This window comes from Myotis yumanensis, unplaced genomic scaffold (genome assembly GCF_028538775.1).
Source record: "Myotis yumanensis isolate MYYU_CA2020_CCGP unplaced genomic scaffold, mMyoYum1.0.hap1 SCAF_19, whole genome shotgun sequence".
Lineage (NCBI taxonomy): Eukaryota > Metazoa > Chordata > Mammalia > Chiroptera > Vespertilionidae > Myotis > Myotis yumanensis.
In genome coordinates, this window is record NW_027223770.1 from 11,417,006 (window position 1) to 11,429,960 (window position 12,955).

Sequence of the window (12,955 nt, forward strand, 5' to 3'; positions counted from 1 at the left end):
CCACCGCGTCCCCCGGCACCAGGACAGCCCGGAGGGGAGGGGGCGGCGAGGGGCGGGGCTCGGAGGCGTGGCCCCGGCTCTCCCTGTTTTTTTTCTTTTTGTCCGCCTAGATACCGAAAGGCTCCCCTGCGCCTTTAAGAGGCCGACGCGGGCATCCGATTGGCCGAGACGCGCCGGTGACGTCACTCGGGGGGCGGGCGCGAGGCGGCCCCGTCAGCCCGCGCCCTCCCCCTCACGCCCCTCGGCGCGCTCGCGGGCAGTCGGCGCGCGGGCCGGGCCGGCGTCCCCTCAGCCTCGCTCGCCCGCCCGCCCGCCCGCGTCGGCCCGGGCCCCGTGGGATGCCCCGGACCGGGCGCTCCCATGGCCGCCGACGTCTTCATGTGCTCCCCGCGCCGGCCCAGCAGCCGGGGCCGCCCGGTGCTGCTCAAACCCCCGGTGCCTGAGGACGACGACGACTCGGACACGGATGAGCCGTCCCCGCCGCCCGCCTCCGGAGCGGCCACCGCGGCCCGGGCCCACGCGAGCGCCGCGCCGCCGCCGCCCTGGGCCGGGCCGGGCCGCGAGGAGCCGCCGCGCCGCCAGCAGATCATCCACAGCGGCCACTTCATGGTGTCGTCGCCGCACCGCGAGCACCCGCCCAAGAAGGGCTACGATTTCGACACGGTCAACAAGCAGACGTGCCAGACCTACAGCTTCGGCAAGACCAGCTCCTGCCACCTGTCCATCGACGCCTCGCTCACCAAGCTCTTCGAGTGCATGACCCTGGCCTACAGGTAGGGGGCCCGGCGACGCCGTCCGGCCCCACCTGTCAAGCCGCGCTCCCTCAGCGGATGAAACCAGCGTGGGGGGCTGGGCCGTCCGGGGGTGGGGGACCCCTGGACACCACGCCTTCCCCCGGGGTCGCCCCGCTCGGGGAGGGTTCCTGGCCTCTTCCCCTGCCCGCCGCTCTCGGTTCTTCCGGCTTCGCGCTCCGCACCGCTGCCTCCTCCCAGGGTCCCCGGGGCCACCGAGGTGGGACCGGACGCCTCGCGGGTCGCCAGCGGCGTCTGGGTGACGGCCCCCTGCGCGGCGGGGTCTCGGTGCGGGTCCGGCCCTGCATGGTGGGAGCCTGCTTCCTCCCGGATCCCGGGGGCATAAAGGCGTCGCTGCTTCCCTCGGCGGCCGTGGGAGGGGAGGTCGGTGGGCGCAGTGCTTCCCTGCGCCGCCGCGCCCGGCTCCGAGCTGGAGGCTCCTTTCCTCGTCCCGGCGGAGGGAGGCTGGGTCTCCGGCCCCCGTCCCCCACCTCCACCGGGAAGCCCTCCCCCAGCTCGGGAGGGGCCCTGGGCGTCTCCCAGGAAGACTTCTGGAAGCACAGCTGTTGGAGGTGCAGCCTGTCCTCCTGGCAAGGCGCAGGGTTCGCTGGCGGCCCTGAAACCTGATACGGAGATGCCGGTGCGGAGGGCAGGCGTCCCAGCGCCACCCTACGTGTGGGGTTGGCTCTGGGCAGAGGTCTCTTTTTTTCCCAAAGGCACTGAAATGCCTGGCCCTCCCTCTGCCTTCGCTTCCTTCCTCGTGAGCTAGGTGTTAGCCTCAGGTGGCTTCTGCCTCAGCAGCAGAACTAATTTGGACTCTGCAGGGAGCCCCGGCCTGCACCCCAGCTCTCGCCAGGGCAGGGTCTCTGCTCGGCGGGGTTATTGGCTCAGTCCCTGGACTGGCTCAGGCCTTCGTAGGGTGTTCTCTGCAGGCTGCCTCGGAAGTTTCCTGGGAGATTCCAGAAAAGTGTGAAGAAGAGGAGGAACATATCCCACCCACCCCCCTTTTTTTTTGGGGGGGGGCGGGGAGAGCCATGAACCCAGAAACATTACCCATTTGCCGGAAGTTGAAACACTAGATACAGGGCTCTGGGTGACATTTTCCTCCTCTGGAATAAATGATTAATCCATTTGTTCCTTTGTTATGTTCCTGAAATGCCCCCACCCTCCCGTTTCCTCTCCAACCGCCTTCCCTGGCGGTTTGTTGGCCCCATGGCTGCAGGTTACCCACAGCGCTCCCTTTAATGGCGCCTTGGTCGGGCTCTGCTTTGCTACTCTGGTCTTGCCAGTTTGAGCTGGCACCGAGCCTGTGAAGATGTTCTGGTTTTTGTTTTTGTTTTTTAAAACAAATGGTGTTGGAACTGCAGCCCTCGGCCTTCCTTTAAGCTCTGCTTACTCTATCTCAAATTTTGAGCACTTCCATTGCAACCAAACCCATTGTAGCATATGCCCCAGCGCGCGAGAGCCCTTTCACACAAAACAAGGGGTGAAAGACAGGAATGTGTTTTATTAAAAGAACTTAATCCTCTTCTCTATTTTAATATAAACTCCATGTACAGGGAGAGAATGGATGGCTGAGTTGCAGGAGGTATGGGCTAGAAAGCGCTCCCCTACAGCAAAGAATAAACCAGTCTCCTCTTTGCCCTCAGTTTAGATAACCTAAAGGTTTATTGTCAACTAACACCAAGGAATTTTAGTAATGGCATTCCCCGCCTCACACACACTTCTTTCAAAAGTATTTTGGCAACTGGCCATTGCTCAATTAACTTTCTTGATTGCAAAATGCACACTTAGTTTGATGGGAGACTTATCTTGCTCTTAACACCTCCCACCCCACTGGCTCTCTTGCTTTACTGCTACTCCCTGTGCACAGGTCCTGCCACTGCAGGTCCTCCGTGGGTGCTGCCAGCCGAGTGATTCCTCATGGGGGTGCCCTGCCTCTGTGTGAGGCCGGTGTGGCTGGCCCTCGAGTTGAGTTGGTGTGTGGAGCTTGGGTACAGCGTGACAGAGGAATGACTCAAAACCAGTTAGTGGACTGGGACGTAGCCTCTGGCATAGAAAGCAGCCGGGAACAGAGGGGAGTTCCTGTCCTCAGCTGTCCGTCACGACCACTGGCTGGCTGTCAGAGGAGTAGGAGGCAACCGGGGAAGAAGACTCAACCTCAGAGGTGGTCTGACTTTCCTTTCGGGGGGGCCTGAGCCTTCACCACTGTTTGCAGTTTTCTCCTTCTCCTTGGCCAAGAGGAAGGCCAACTGGGCCTCCCCTCCTGGCCTCCTTCCTCTGCTGCATGACTGTTTCTGGCATGGGCTCTTTCTAACCAACTTCCTGTGTGTCCCCTGGCCTCTTCGTTCTAGCTGCCTAACTCTCCCTGGTACACTCTGTGCTATATGTTTTTTTTTGGTTTCCTGTGAACTGCTGCCTTCCAGCTGTTTCCAGATGAGGTTCAACAGCCCTTTTGAGGGAGGAACTAAGTGCAGGGGAAGTTGTGGTTGTTTTTCCCCAGCCCTGTGAAGTGGTCTCGGGACTCTGAATATGCTCTGTTCCTGAACATGCAAAGTCTTGGCCTCCTGAAGGGTCTTTGGCAGGCTGACTTTGGGTGGGGAAATAGGATGTTGGAGGAATCGGGACTGTGAGTGCCCAGTGGCCCACGTGAGTAAATAGCAGTGCTGATGGGACTCCAACTTCATATCGTTTCCTTAAAACCTATGTCTTTCCTATCTTTTTTAAAAAAATATATTTTACTGATTTTTTTACAGAGAGGAAGGAGAGGGATAGAGAGTTAGAAACATCCATGAGAGAGAAACATCGATCAGCTGCCTCCGGAACACCCCCTACTGGGGATGTGCCCACAACCAAGGTACATGCCCTTGACCAGAATCGAACCTGGGACTCTTCAGTCCACAGGCCGACGACGCTCTAGCCACTGAGCCAAACTGGTCAGGGCTGTCCTTCCTATCTTGATTGTGTGCTCAATAATTGGGACGTTTTGAAGGGAAATAGTTGCTTTCCCCAAGGCAAAATCTCTATGATAGAAGCGTACCTTTTCTCAGCCTTTCTGTCACTGTAAAATGGGGAGGATAAAACTGCCCTGCAGGGTGAATGTTAGGATTAATTGAGATTATGTCTGCGAATGTGTCTAGTACCTGGCAAATAAGAGGTTTAACAGGCGGAATCCAACTCTGCATCCTCATTCAGCTGACATTGACTAGGAGTCCCAGTTTCTCATCTGTAAACGAAAGGAAATGATGTATCTGACAGGTCTTTTAGTGTGGCTTTCAAATGTGTGCTCGACAGATACTCAGTAGACACATTCTTGGTTTGCCCATACTTTCTAAGGCTCCACAATGGAGCTGTGTACTCTAGAACACAGTTCATGGTTCTTGTCCTCTTAGCATTTTAAGGAATGTCACACATGTAAATCACCCACACAGATTCTGAATGCATCTAGTATATAGCTCTTTGTGGTTGGTTTTGGTTTCACTTCTCTAGCTTTTTATGTAGCTCTTTATTAGGGAGCCTTGGTGTGAACCTGAGGGGAGGGGTGACAGTCTTTTTATGTATTTAGAGACAAGCAGGAGCTCTCTGCACAATGGGTTTCTGATGAAGTGGAGATTTGAGGAGACCTTTTTTTTTTAAACTTTTTTAAAAATATGTTTTATTGATTTTTTTTACAGAGAGGAAGGGAGAGGGATAGAGAGTTAGAAACATCGATGGGAGAGAAACATCGATCAGCTGCCTCCTACACACCTCCCACTGGGAATGTGCCCGCGACCAAGGTACATGCCCTTGACCGGAATCAAACCCGGGACCCTTCAGTCCGCAGGCTGACGCTCCATCCACTGAGCCAAACCGGTCAGGGCTTGAGGAGACCTTTTAATTTGGACTGTGAGATGGCCTTGGGATACAAGTTTCTAGACTGTGACTTGAGTAAGTGTAGCCTGTATAGTAACCCTTTGTTCTTGACCCAAGGCGGGAATCTCTGCCAGACTTAGGAATAGCAGGGATTAAAGGTTTAGAGCACTGTGCTCTTCAAACTTTAAGTTTTGAAAAGAAGAACTTACTGATGCTAGGCCTGGTAACTAGTTGTAAATGGGAACCGTTTACACAAATGACTAAGTTAGTTTGACTCTTCTGCAACCATGCTGAAGACACAGTTTTTCTTCCTGTGCTTTCTTTAGTCCTTTATCACTATATTAGGGGCCCAGTGCACGAATTTGTGCACCTTGAAAGGAACTGTGGGCCACGAGGCTGCAGTAGGCACAGGGGCGGGTCTTGGCCCATCCTCTGCACCCCTGCCCAGCCCCTCCCACTGCAGCAACCAGACCCCTATCTGTCAGCAGCTCCCCTCCCACCTCCTCCGCTCCCACATGCTGACAGCGTGCTGAAGGCTCGGAGCAGTTGCGTCCAGTGCCAGCAGTGGGTGTGAGTGGGACCAGTGTCCACAGAGGGTGTGAGCAGCAGCTGCTGCCCTGATCGCCCCTTAGGAGCAGAGGGAGGTAGAGAAGCCCTCAGGGACAATCAGGGCCAGCAGCTGTTCACACCTGCTGATGGCGCCAAGCGATTGGGACCCAGGCTGGGCACCAGCAGCAGGTGCGAATGGCGGTTCTGACACTGGCTATGGGTGCGAGTGGGGCTGGCTCTGGCAGTGGGTGTGAGAAGTGGCTACTGGCCCCGTTCTCCCCTTAGGAGCAGGGGGAGGTGGAGAAGCCCTGAGGGGCAATCAGGGCCGGCAGTTGCCTCTCACATCCGCTGACAGCGCCAAGCGACCAGGGCCAGTGCTGGGCGCTGGCAGTGGGTGCAAGCGGGGCTGGTGCCAGCAGTAGGTGCGAGCACTGGGCGGAACCAGGGCATGCAGGAGCAAAGAATTTCAGTAACCACCAGAGGCTTGCCTCAATGACAGTGACTGGTGTCCCGCCTTGGTCTGGCACCCCCACTCACCTGCTCCACCATCCTGCTGCGGCCAATGCCCACCATGTTCCACACATGCCCCCTGGTGGTCAGCGCACATCATAGTGACTGATTGTTCGGTTGTTCAGTTGTTCTGCTGTTCGGTCTATTTGCATATTAGCCTTTTATTATATAGGATAGTGTGCCATTAAAAGGTTTGGATGGGAGCTAGGGCTACAGAGATGAGAAGGACAGGCTCTCTCCTTGAGGAGCTCACAAACTTGGCGTGGGCAACAGATAGACAATTGTAGAACAATTAGCAAGGACTGTGATAAAAAACATGAACCAGGTCTATGGTGGTGCCAATGATTGAGTGTGTGTGTGTTTACATAACTGGATCAATGTGGACTGTTTCCCCTGACATCAGGGTTTAATGTGCATTGCCCCTTCCCATGTTAAGGGTTAAAAATTATGAATCACATTGCCCAGCAGGAAGCCTCAGTGTTCCTTTTACCTATCATCTTCCCTTTAGTAGTTTAGGACCAAATTTCCTTTTTATATAGAGCCTGATTGGCTAATTGCCATCCTGATGGAAAGGCGAAGGGTGATAAAATCGGGAATATCCTGGGAAAAGAGGCTAGAAGAGAGGTGGTGGGAGTTTATTTACTAGGTTAGGAGAAGAGAATCAGATTAACTGAGCAACAACTATATCCTAGATTCTCTTTATGTTATCTTAAGCATTTCTCACACTAACCTTCTCAGGTAGGTCATGGTTGAGTTCTTATTTTTCATATTTAAAAAAAAGAAAGAAAACCTGAGCATAGAAGTTAATTTGTCCTATCACCAAGAGGTTAGTCAACTTGTCCAAGACAGTGTCTGGAGCTGAAACGCTATCTCCCTTATCTGCTCATAAAAGTCTGCAGTCTTGTTAGAGAGGAGGCGAAAATACCAATTTTTCTCCTAACGGAAGACATGGAGAATCCAAGATGGGGAAAATGAATGCCTTTAGGTGGCCCCATCCCCTTTCATGGCTGCCCTTCCCCACTGGTGAAATCCTATCCTTTCTTCAAGACTCAGCTTGGACACCAGTTGCCCTGATAAACCCAAAGGGAGTAAACGCCATGGTCCTCTGTAAGTCCACAACCCTTATTGATTCTGCCTCATGCCATTACATAGACCTAAGCTACCAGAATTTCCGCTGTCTTCACCTTTGATTTGCCCACAGAACCTAACAGTGTCTGGCACATACTGAGTGATTAGGAAATATATATGCAATTGAAAAGGGAAGCTCAGGTACCTGGTCTTGCTTCTGCAAACTTTTATTTATCTTCAGCTGTGCAAAGGCAAACCACCTCTGTGGAACAATGCTTTATGGGATGTTGGTGTGGAGTGGGACAACAGGCCAAAGTGTTTTGCTAGGTGGTGTGTGTATGGTGGCTCATATGGACTGGAGTGGTAGGCAGATTAATGCCCCCACCCTCACCAAGATGTCCACATCCTAGTCCCCACAACCTGTGAATATGTTGGGTTACACAGCAAAGAAGAGTTAAGGTTGTTAATCAGTGGGTTTAAAACGGGAATATTATTTTGGATTATTTGGATGGCCCCAATGTAATCTCAAGGGTCCTCCTTAAAAGTAGAAGAGGAAATCAAAAGAGAGAACCAGAGAGAAAGAGCAGCGGGAGGGCTTGGCCTGATGTTGGCTTTGAAGCTGGAGGAAGGGGCCCAGAGTTAAGGAATGTGGGCTTCCTCAAGAAACTGGAAAAGGCAAGGAACAATTCTCCCTTAGATCTTCAGAAGGAATTCAGTCTGCTGTCATCTTGATTTTAGCCAGTGAGACCCATTTCAGACTTCTGACCTCCAGGACTATCTACACTAATAAAAGACAAAGATGCTAATTGACCATACCTTCACTATGCTCACCAGTCAATCAGAAGAGTATGCAAATTAACCCAACAAAGATGGCTGTTAAATTTGCATACTGCAGGTGGGGCGGGCAGCGCCAGACGCCCGCCTGCGGGATCCGGCCGCAGATCGGGGACTGGAGAGGCGGGGCGGGCAGCGTCAGACGCCACCCAGGGAGGCGGAGCCGGCGATCACCTGGGCCAGAAGCCTGAGGCCTGGGCAGGGGCAGAGCCTGCAATCGGAGCAGGCTGGGGCTCCCCTGCCCAGGCCTAATGCCCTGGCCAGGGGCCTGAGGCCTGGGCAGGGGCGGAGCCTGCGATCGGAGCGGGCTGGGGAGTCCCTTGCCCAGGCCTAAGGCCCCAGCCAGAGGCCTGAGGCCTGGACAGGGGTGGGGCCTGCGATCTCCTTGGCCAGAAGCCTGAGGCCTGGGCAGGGGCAGAGCCTGCGATTGGAGCGGGCTGGGGGTCCCCTGCCCAGGCCTAAGGCCCCAGCCAGAGGTCTTAGGCCTGGGCAGGCGATCGGAGCGGACTGGGGGTCCCCTGCCCAGGCCTAACGCCCCAGCCTGAGGCCTGGGCAGGGGCGGAGCCAGCGATTGCACGGGGCTGGGGGTGCCCTGCCCAGGCCTAGCGTTTGGCCTAAGGCCTTAGGCCTAGGCAGGGGCTGAGCCGGGGATCGGTGTGAACTACAGAGGAAACACCTTTTCTGACCGCTCATTGGCTAAGCTCCCTGTATGCCACTGGTAATATTCTTAGTAACTTGGGTAATAAGAATCCAAGAAGGTGATGTAGGGTTTTTCCACCTCATTCCTGGAGAAAAAAATGAAGGTCTGCTGCTGAAGGGGCTAAGAAATATCATATCCTGCCCTAGCCGGTTTGGCTCAGTAGATAATGTCTCGGCCTGCCTACCACAGGGTCTGGGTTCAATTCTGACCAAGGGCATGTACCTAGGTTGCAGGCTCTTCCCTGGCTGGGCCCAGGTCAGTGCTCATGCAGGAGGCAACCAATCAAAGTGTTCCTCTCACTTTGATGTTTCTCTGTCTTTCCCTTTCTCTTCCACATTCTCTAAAAATCAATGGAAACATATCCTCAGGTGAGGATAAAAAAAATAATAAAGAAATGTCATATCCTATGAAAGACACATCTTGAAAATGCCTAAAGAAAGTTGTCATTTTTTCACGGTGAAGGGACTGGAGTCCATGTTGATGAAAACACCTTGGTGGCTGCAGTGACTGACAGTGGCTGCAGCAGCGGGGTGATGGGGCTGGTGCCTTCCCCTGATCAGCCCGGTCGCCTCTCACAAAGGAAGGCCAGACTGCGGCTTAGGCCTGCTCCCCAAGGGGAGCAGGGAGAGGGCCTAAGCCGTCAGTAGGAAATCCCCTGAGGGCTCCCAGTATGTGAGAGGGGGTAGGCTGGGCTGAGGGACCCCCCGCCCCTGCACGAATTTTGTGCACCGGGCCCCTAGTCAGATAATAAATTTGTATTCTAAGCCATAAATTTTGTGGTTATTTGTTATAGCAGCAAGAGAAACTAATACAGACTTGGTTTCCAAAGTTTATTAAGGTAATGTTTTTAAGCACATAACCCAAGTATAAAAAAGTCTTTCTTATTTCTTCTCCCACCACCGGAGAGCATAGCAGCATGCCCTGGAGTTATATCAAGTTCTGCTGAGTGTATTAGGTGCCAGTTCAGGGGATCTTGTGATAGGAGGGACCTCGTTTAAAAGGAAAGGTCTGGCCCTAACTGGTTTGGCTCAGTAGATAGAGCGTCGACCTGCGGACTCAAGGGTCCCAGGTTCGATTCTGGTCAAGGGCATGTACCTTGGTTGCTGGCACATCCCCAGTAGGGGGTGTTCAGGAGGCAGCTGATCGATGTTTCTAACTCTCTATTCCTCTCCCTTCCTCTCTGTAAAAAATCAATAAAATATTTTTTTTTTTAAAAAGGAAAAGTCTGTGAAGTTGGCCTTATTCTTGCTTCTCAGTACAATTCCTACAGTAGAGTATTGTAGAAACTTAATGTTACTTATTTTTAAGGATTCATATAATGGCTGATGAAAAATTCACTGTGAGCTCCCATTGAATTAAATTACTGAAATTGAATTACTTCTTGGGTATAATATGTGCAGTCCAGATAGCAAATCGCTTAGGTGATATATTCCATCTTTTGTTGGAATTCTTTCTATAGTTAGAATTCCAGGCCACAGGACTTGTGTTTTAGTCAGAGCTCTTTTGGCTACATGGATCAGGGGCCTTCATACAATGGGGGTTTATTGCAAGTACCAGGAAGGGAGCTGGTTATCTGGAAGGGTGCTGGTAATTTCATGATAATTCCGGGATTCCTGCATTGGCTAATTCCATGGAGGCTGCAGCTGGGTTCCAGGCAGCTCTGGGTCTTCAGCAGGAGAATTTGCCCTTCTTTCCTGATAATTAGGTACTTCCCTTAGTGACTGGTCTCCTCTCTCAGGCTCTGTTTTTCTTTGTGGCTTTCATCCTGCTGCCACCAGCTGGCTCTCTCACCTGCTGTCCTGTTCTCTGCTTCACAGCTTCTGCTTATGGGAACTTCTGCCTCGGCCTGGCTGGAGCTTGCAGTGGCCTGTATTTCACACACAGACCTTGCTTCGAGCTTTCTATTACCATCAGTGCTCTTTGCCAGTTGTCTAATTAAATTAGCCTCAGCCTCCAATTCAAATATTTGAGGGGGAGACTAGCTGGCCCCTCCCTCTCTGAGTAGACCCTCACCAGCCACAGAGCGTGCATCTAGCCATGGTCTTTGGACTGGTTGCTCTTGGCACAAGTGCTTATTCTTTTCAGAAGTATTAATCAGGTCTCTATTGTGTGCCAGACACTGCTCCAGCTCTTGGGGATACAGTAGTCAACAGGACAGATGAGTCATCTCCCCTCACGGGGTTTATATTCTAGTAGGAGAATCAGCAAGCAAAGTAGATTTCTATTGTTCCTGCAGTGAAGAACATATAGCAGGAGGGAAGATGGCAAGTGACAGGGGATGGAGGTGAGTGGATACTTTATCTCCGCTGATCTCGGAAGTTCTTTGAGGAGGTGACATTTCAGGTTTGAACTGAAACCTGAGTGGATAGTCATCCAGGCTGGTATGTGGGGGCAGGGGTGAGTAGTCAGAATGACTGAAGAGGAGAGGGGCCTTGTTGGCCTTGGTAATAAGTTGGGAAATTATGCTCATTGCACTGGGGAGTACGGTTTGTTTAGGCCACTCTGGAGACTAGTCAATAGGAGGCCATGAGTGGAAACGGGTACCACTGAGCGTCTGTTGGCACCATTCTCAGACGAGGATGGTAGCAGTGTGGGTGATGAAAAGTGGATGATTCATGGTGGGTTTTGAAGTCGCTGATGGATTGGACATTCAGGATGAAAGGAAAAAAAAAAAAGAAATTAACAATGACTCTGAGGTTTTGGTCTAAGCCCTGGGAGCCATTACTGGAATGAGAAAGCTGAGATGGTTTAGTCAGCTGTGTGGCTACCACTGCTGTGCATGCTAAACTTGGCTGCCTGGCCACCCTGAAAGACGGAGCTGTGGGTAGGGCAGCTCCCCTGGGAAGAGGCTGCAAGGGGGTGACCCAGTGACAGCCTCACTATTATCAGAACAATTCTCCGCTTAGCCTGACCAGTCCAGCCACCCTGGGTTCTTCGGTCCATGCTGCTCATCTAGCCTCCCTACCCTCTGTCGTGCCTCATGAAGGGGATAATTGGGGAGGGGAAGTTTTGGAGTTTTGAGCTGGCTTTCGGAAAGTAGTGATTTTTTTCTGGTGAAATACATACTATCCTATATCCTGAATGGTGTTTTTACTCAGTTGGGGCTGGTTGTGGTGGAGCAATATTGCTGGTCTTGAATGCCCTAAAGACACTTCTCTAAATCTAGCGTTCTTAATGTATTCGGGGTTAGACTGCATCATCAGAAAACTCTTCTGGAAGGAGGCAGTGTACAAGGGGGGTTTTTTTGGTAGCTCCAGAAAAGTGTCCACGATCTGGAAAAATAATTCCAAAAGCAGAATTCCTTGTCATTAGCTTTTGAGTCTCAGAAGTGAACATAAAGCATCCCACTAACAGTGAAGAGGAAAGCTAAGTCAGAGTTCATAAGGGGCCAGCAGAGAGAGCCAGACTGCTGGTAGGAACAGAGGCTTGTGGAGTTGCAGTTGCTCTGGGGAGTGGAAACATGGGGACTGAGGCAGCACACTTCCACTGTTTCTGAAAGCAGCTCCTGGGCCTCTTTTGGTCAGTGACTATGAGACAAACTCAGTCATAGAAACAAGAAGCAGCACCTTATATAGAAAGTAAGGGTATTAACTTAGTTTCTGGATATTTACCCAATAATCTAGCTTAAAAAAAACCTACAGAACTTCTTCCTATGCTCACAGGGTAACTGGCCCATTTGCAAATGGACTACCTTGTCTTATGGGACCTACCCAGATAGCTTAATACTGAGCTTTAGAGAATGCTAATTTACAATTCTTTTACTTATTAAAACAAAACACTTGCAATGAATTCTTAAAACCATTTATGATTATATTAGATTTTTGTTTTAAACAATTATTTTCTAGTTGAGTAGTAGGGTCTCTTAAATTGCCTCCTTTGTTTTTTAAGTTATTAAACAGATCTTCTGCCTTAGAGCAGGACTCTTTCATTCACTTATACAGACAAGTTGTTGTTTAACAACTTTATTGAGGTATCATTTACATATCACAGAATGCACTCATTTTAAGTTCTTTCAGTTTTTTAAAAAATAGATTTTATTGATTTTTTACAGAGAGGAAGGGAGAGGAATAGAGAGTCAGAATCATCGATGAGAGAGAAACACCGATCAGCTGCCTCCTGCACACTCCCCACTGGGGATGTGCCCGCAACCAAGGTACATGCCCCTGACCGAAATCGAACCTGGGACCCTTTAGTCCGAAGGCCGACGCTCTATCCACTGAGCCAAACCGGTCAGGGCAGTTCATTCAGTTTTTAGTTGTACAATCAGTGGTCACAATCCAGTTTTAGAACTGTATTCCATCACCACACTACAATCTCTCATGCCCTTTTGTGGTTAATCCCAATTCCCACCTTAGCCCCAGACAACCACTAATCCGCTTTCTGTGTCTGTGGATTTGCCTTTTGTAGACATTTAATATAAATGGAATCATATTATACGTGTCCTTTTATGTTTGACTTTTTTCACTTAGCATGTTTTCGGGATTAACTCACGATGCAATGCATGTCAGTATTTTATTCCTTTTTATTCATGAATAGTCTTCCATTGCATTAGTATGCCATTTTTGTTTATCCACTCATTGACAGACATGTCTTTGAGGGAAGCCTACTACCTTCATTACTTGGGTATTGACTTTCCATTTCCTGTAACAGA

The 12,955-nt window shown here is 51.2% G+C and overlaps 1 protein-coding gene across 1 annotated transcript in view; it reads left to right on the forward strand.

Annotated features, from left to right (window-relative positions):
* Positions 1–332: 332 nt before the first annotated feature.
* Positions 333–12,955, forward strand: part of MLXIP (MLX interacting protein) — a 50,344-nt gene continuing 37,721 nt past the window's right edge. The window contains exon 1 of the mRNA XM_070400025.1: positions 333–773. Within this exon, the coding sequence (XP_070256126.1) occupies positions 361–773 (413 nt within the window). The 5' untranslated portion in view covers positions 333–360. The remainder of the gene's footprint in view (positions 774–12,955) is intronic.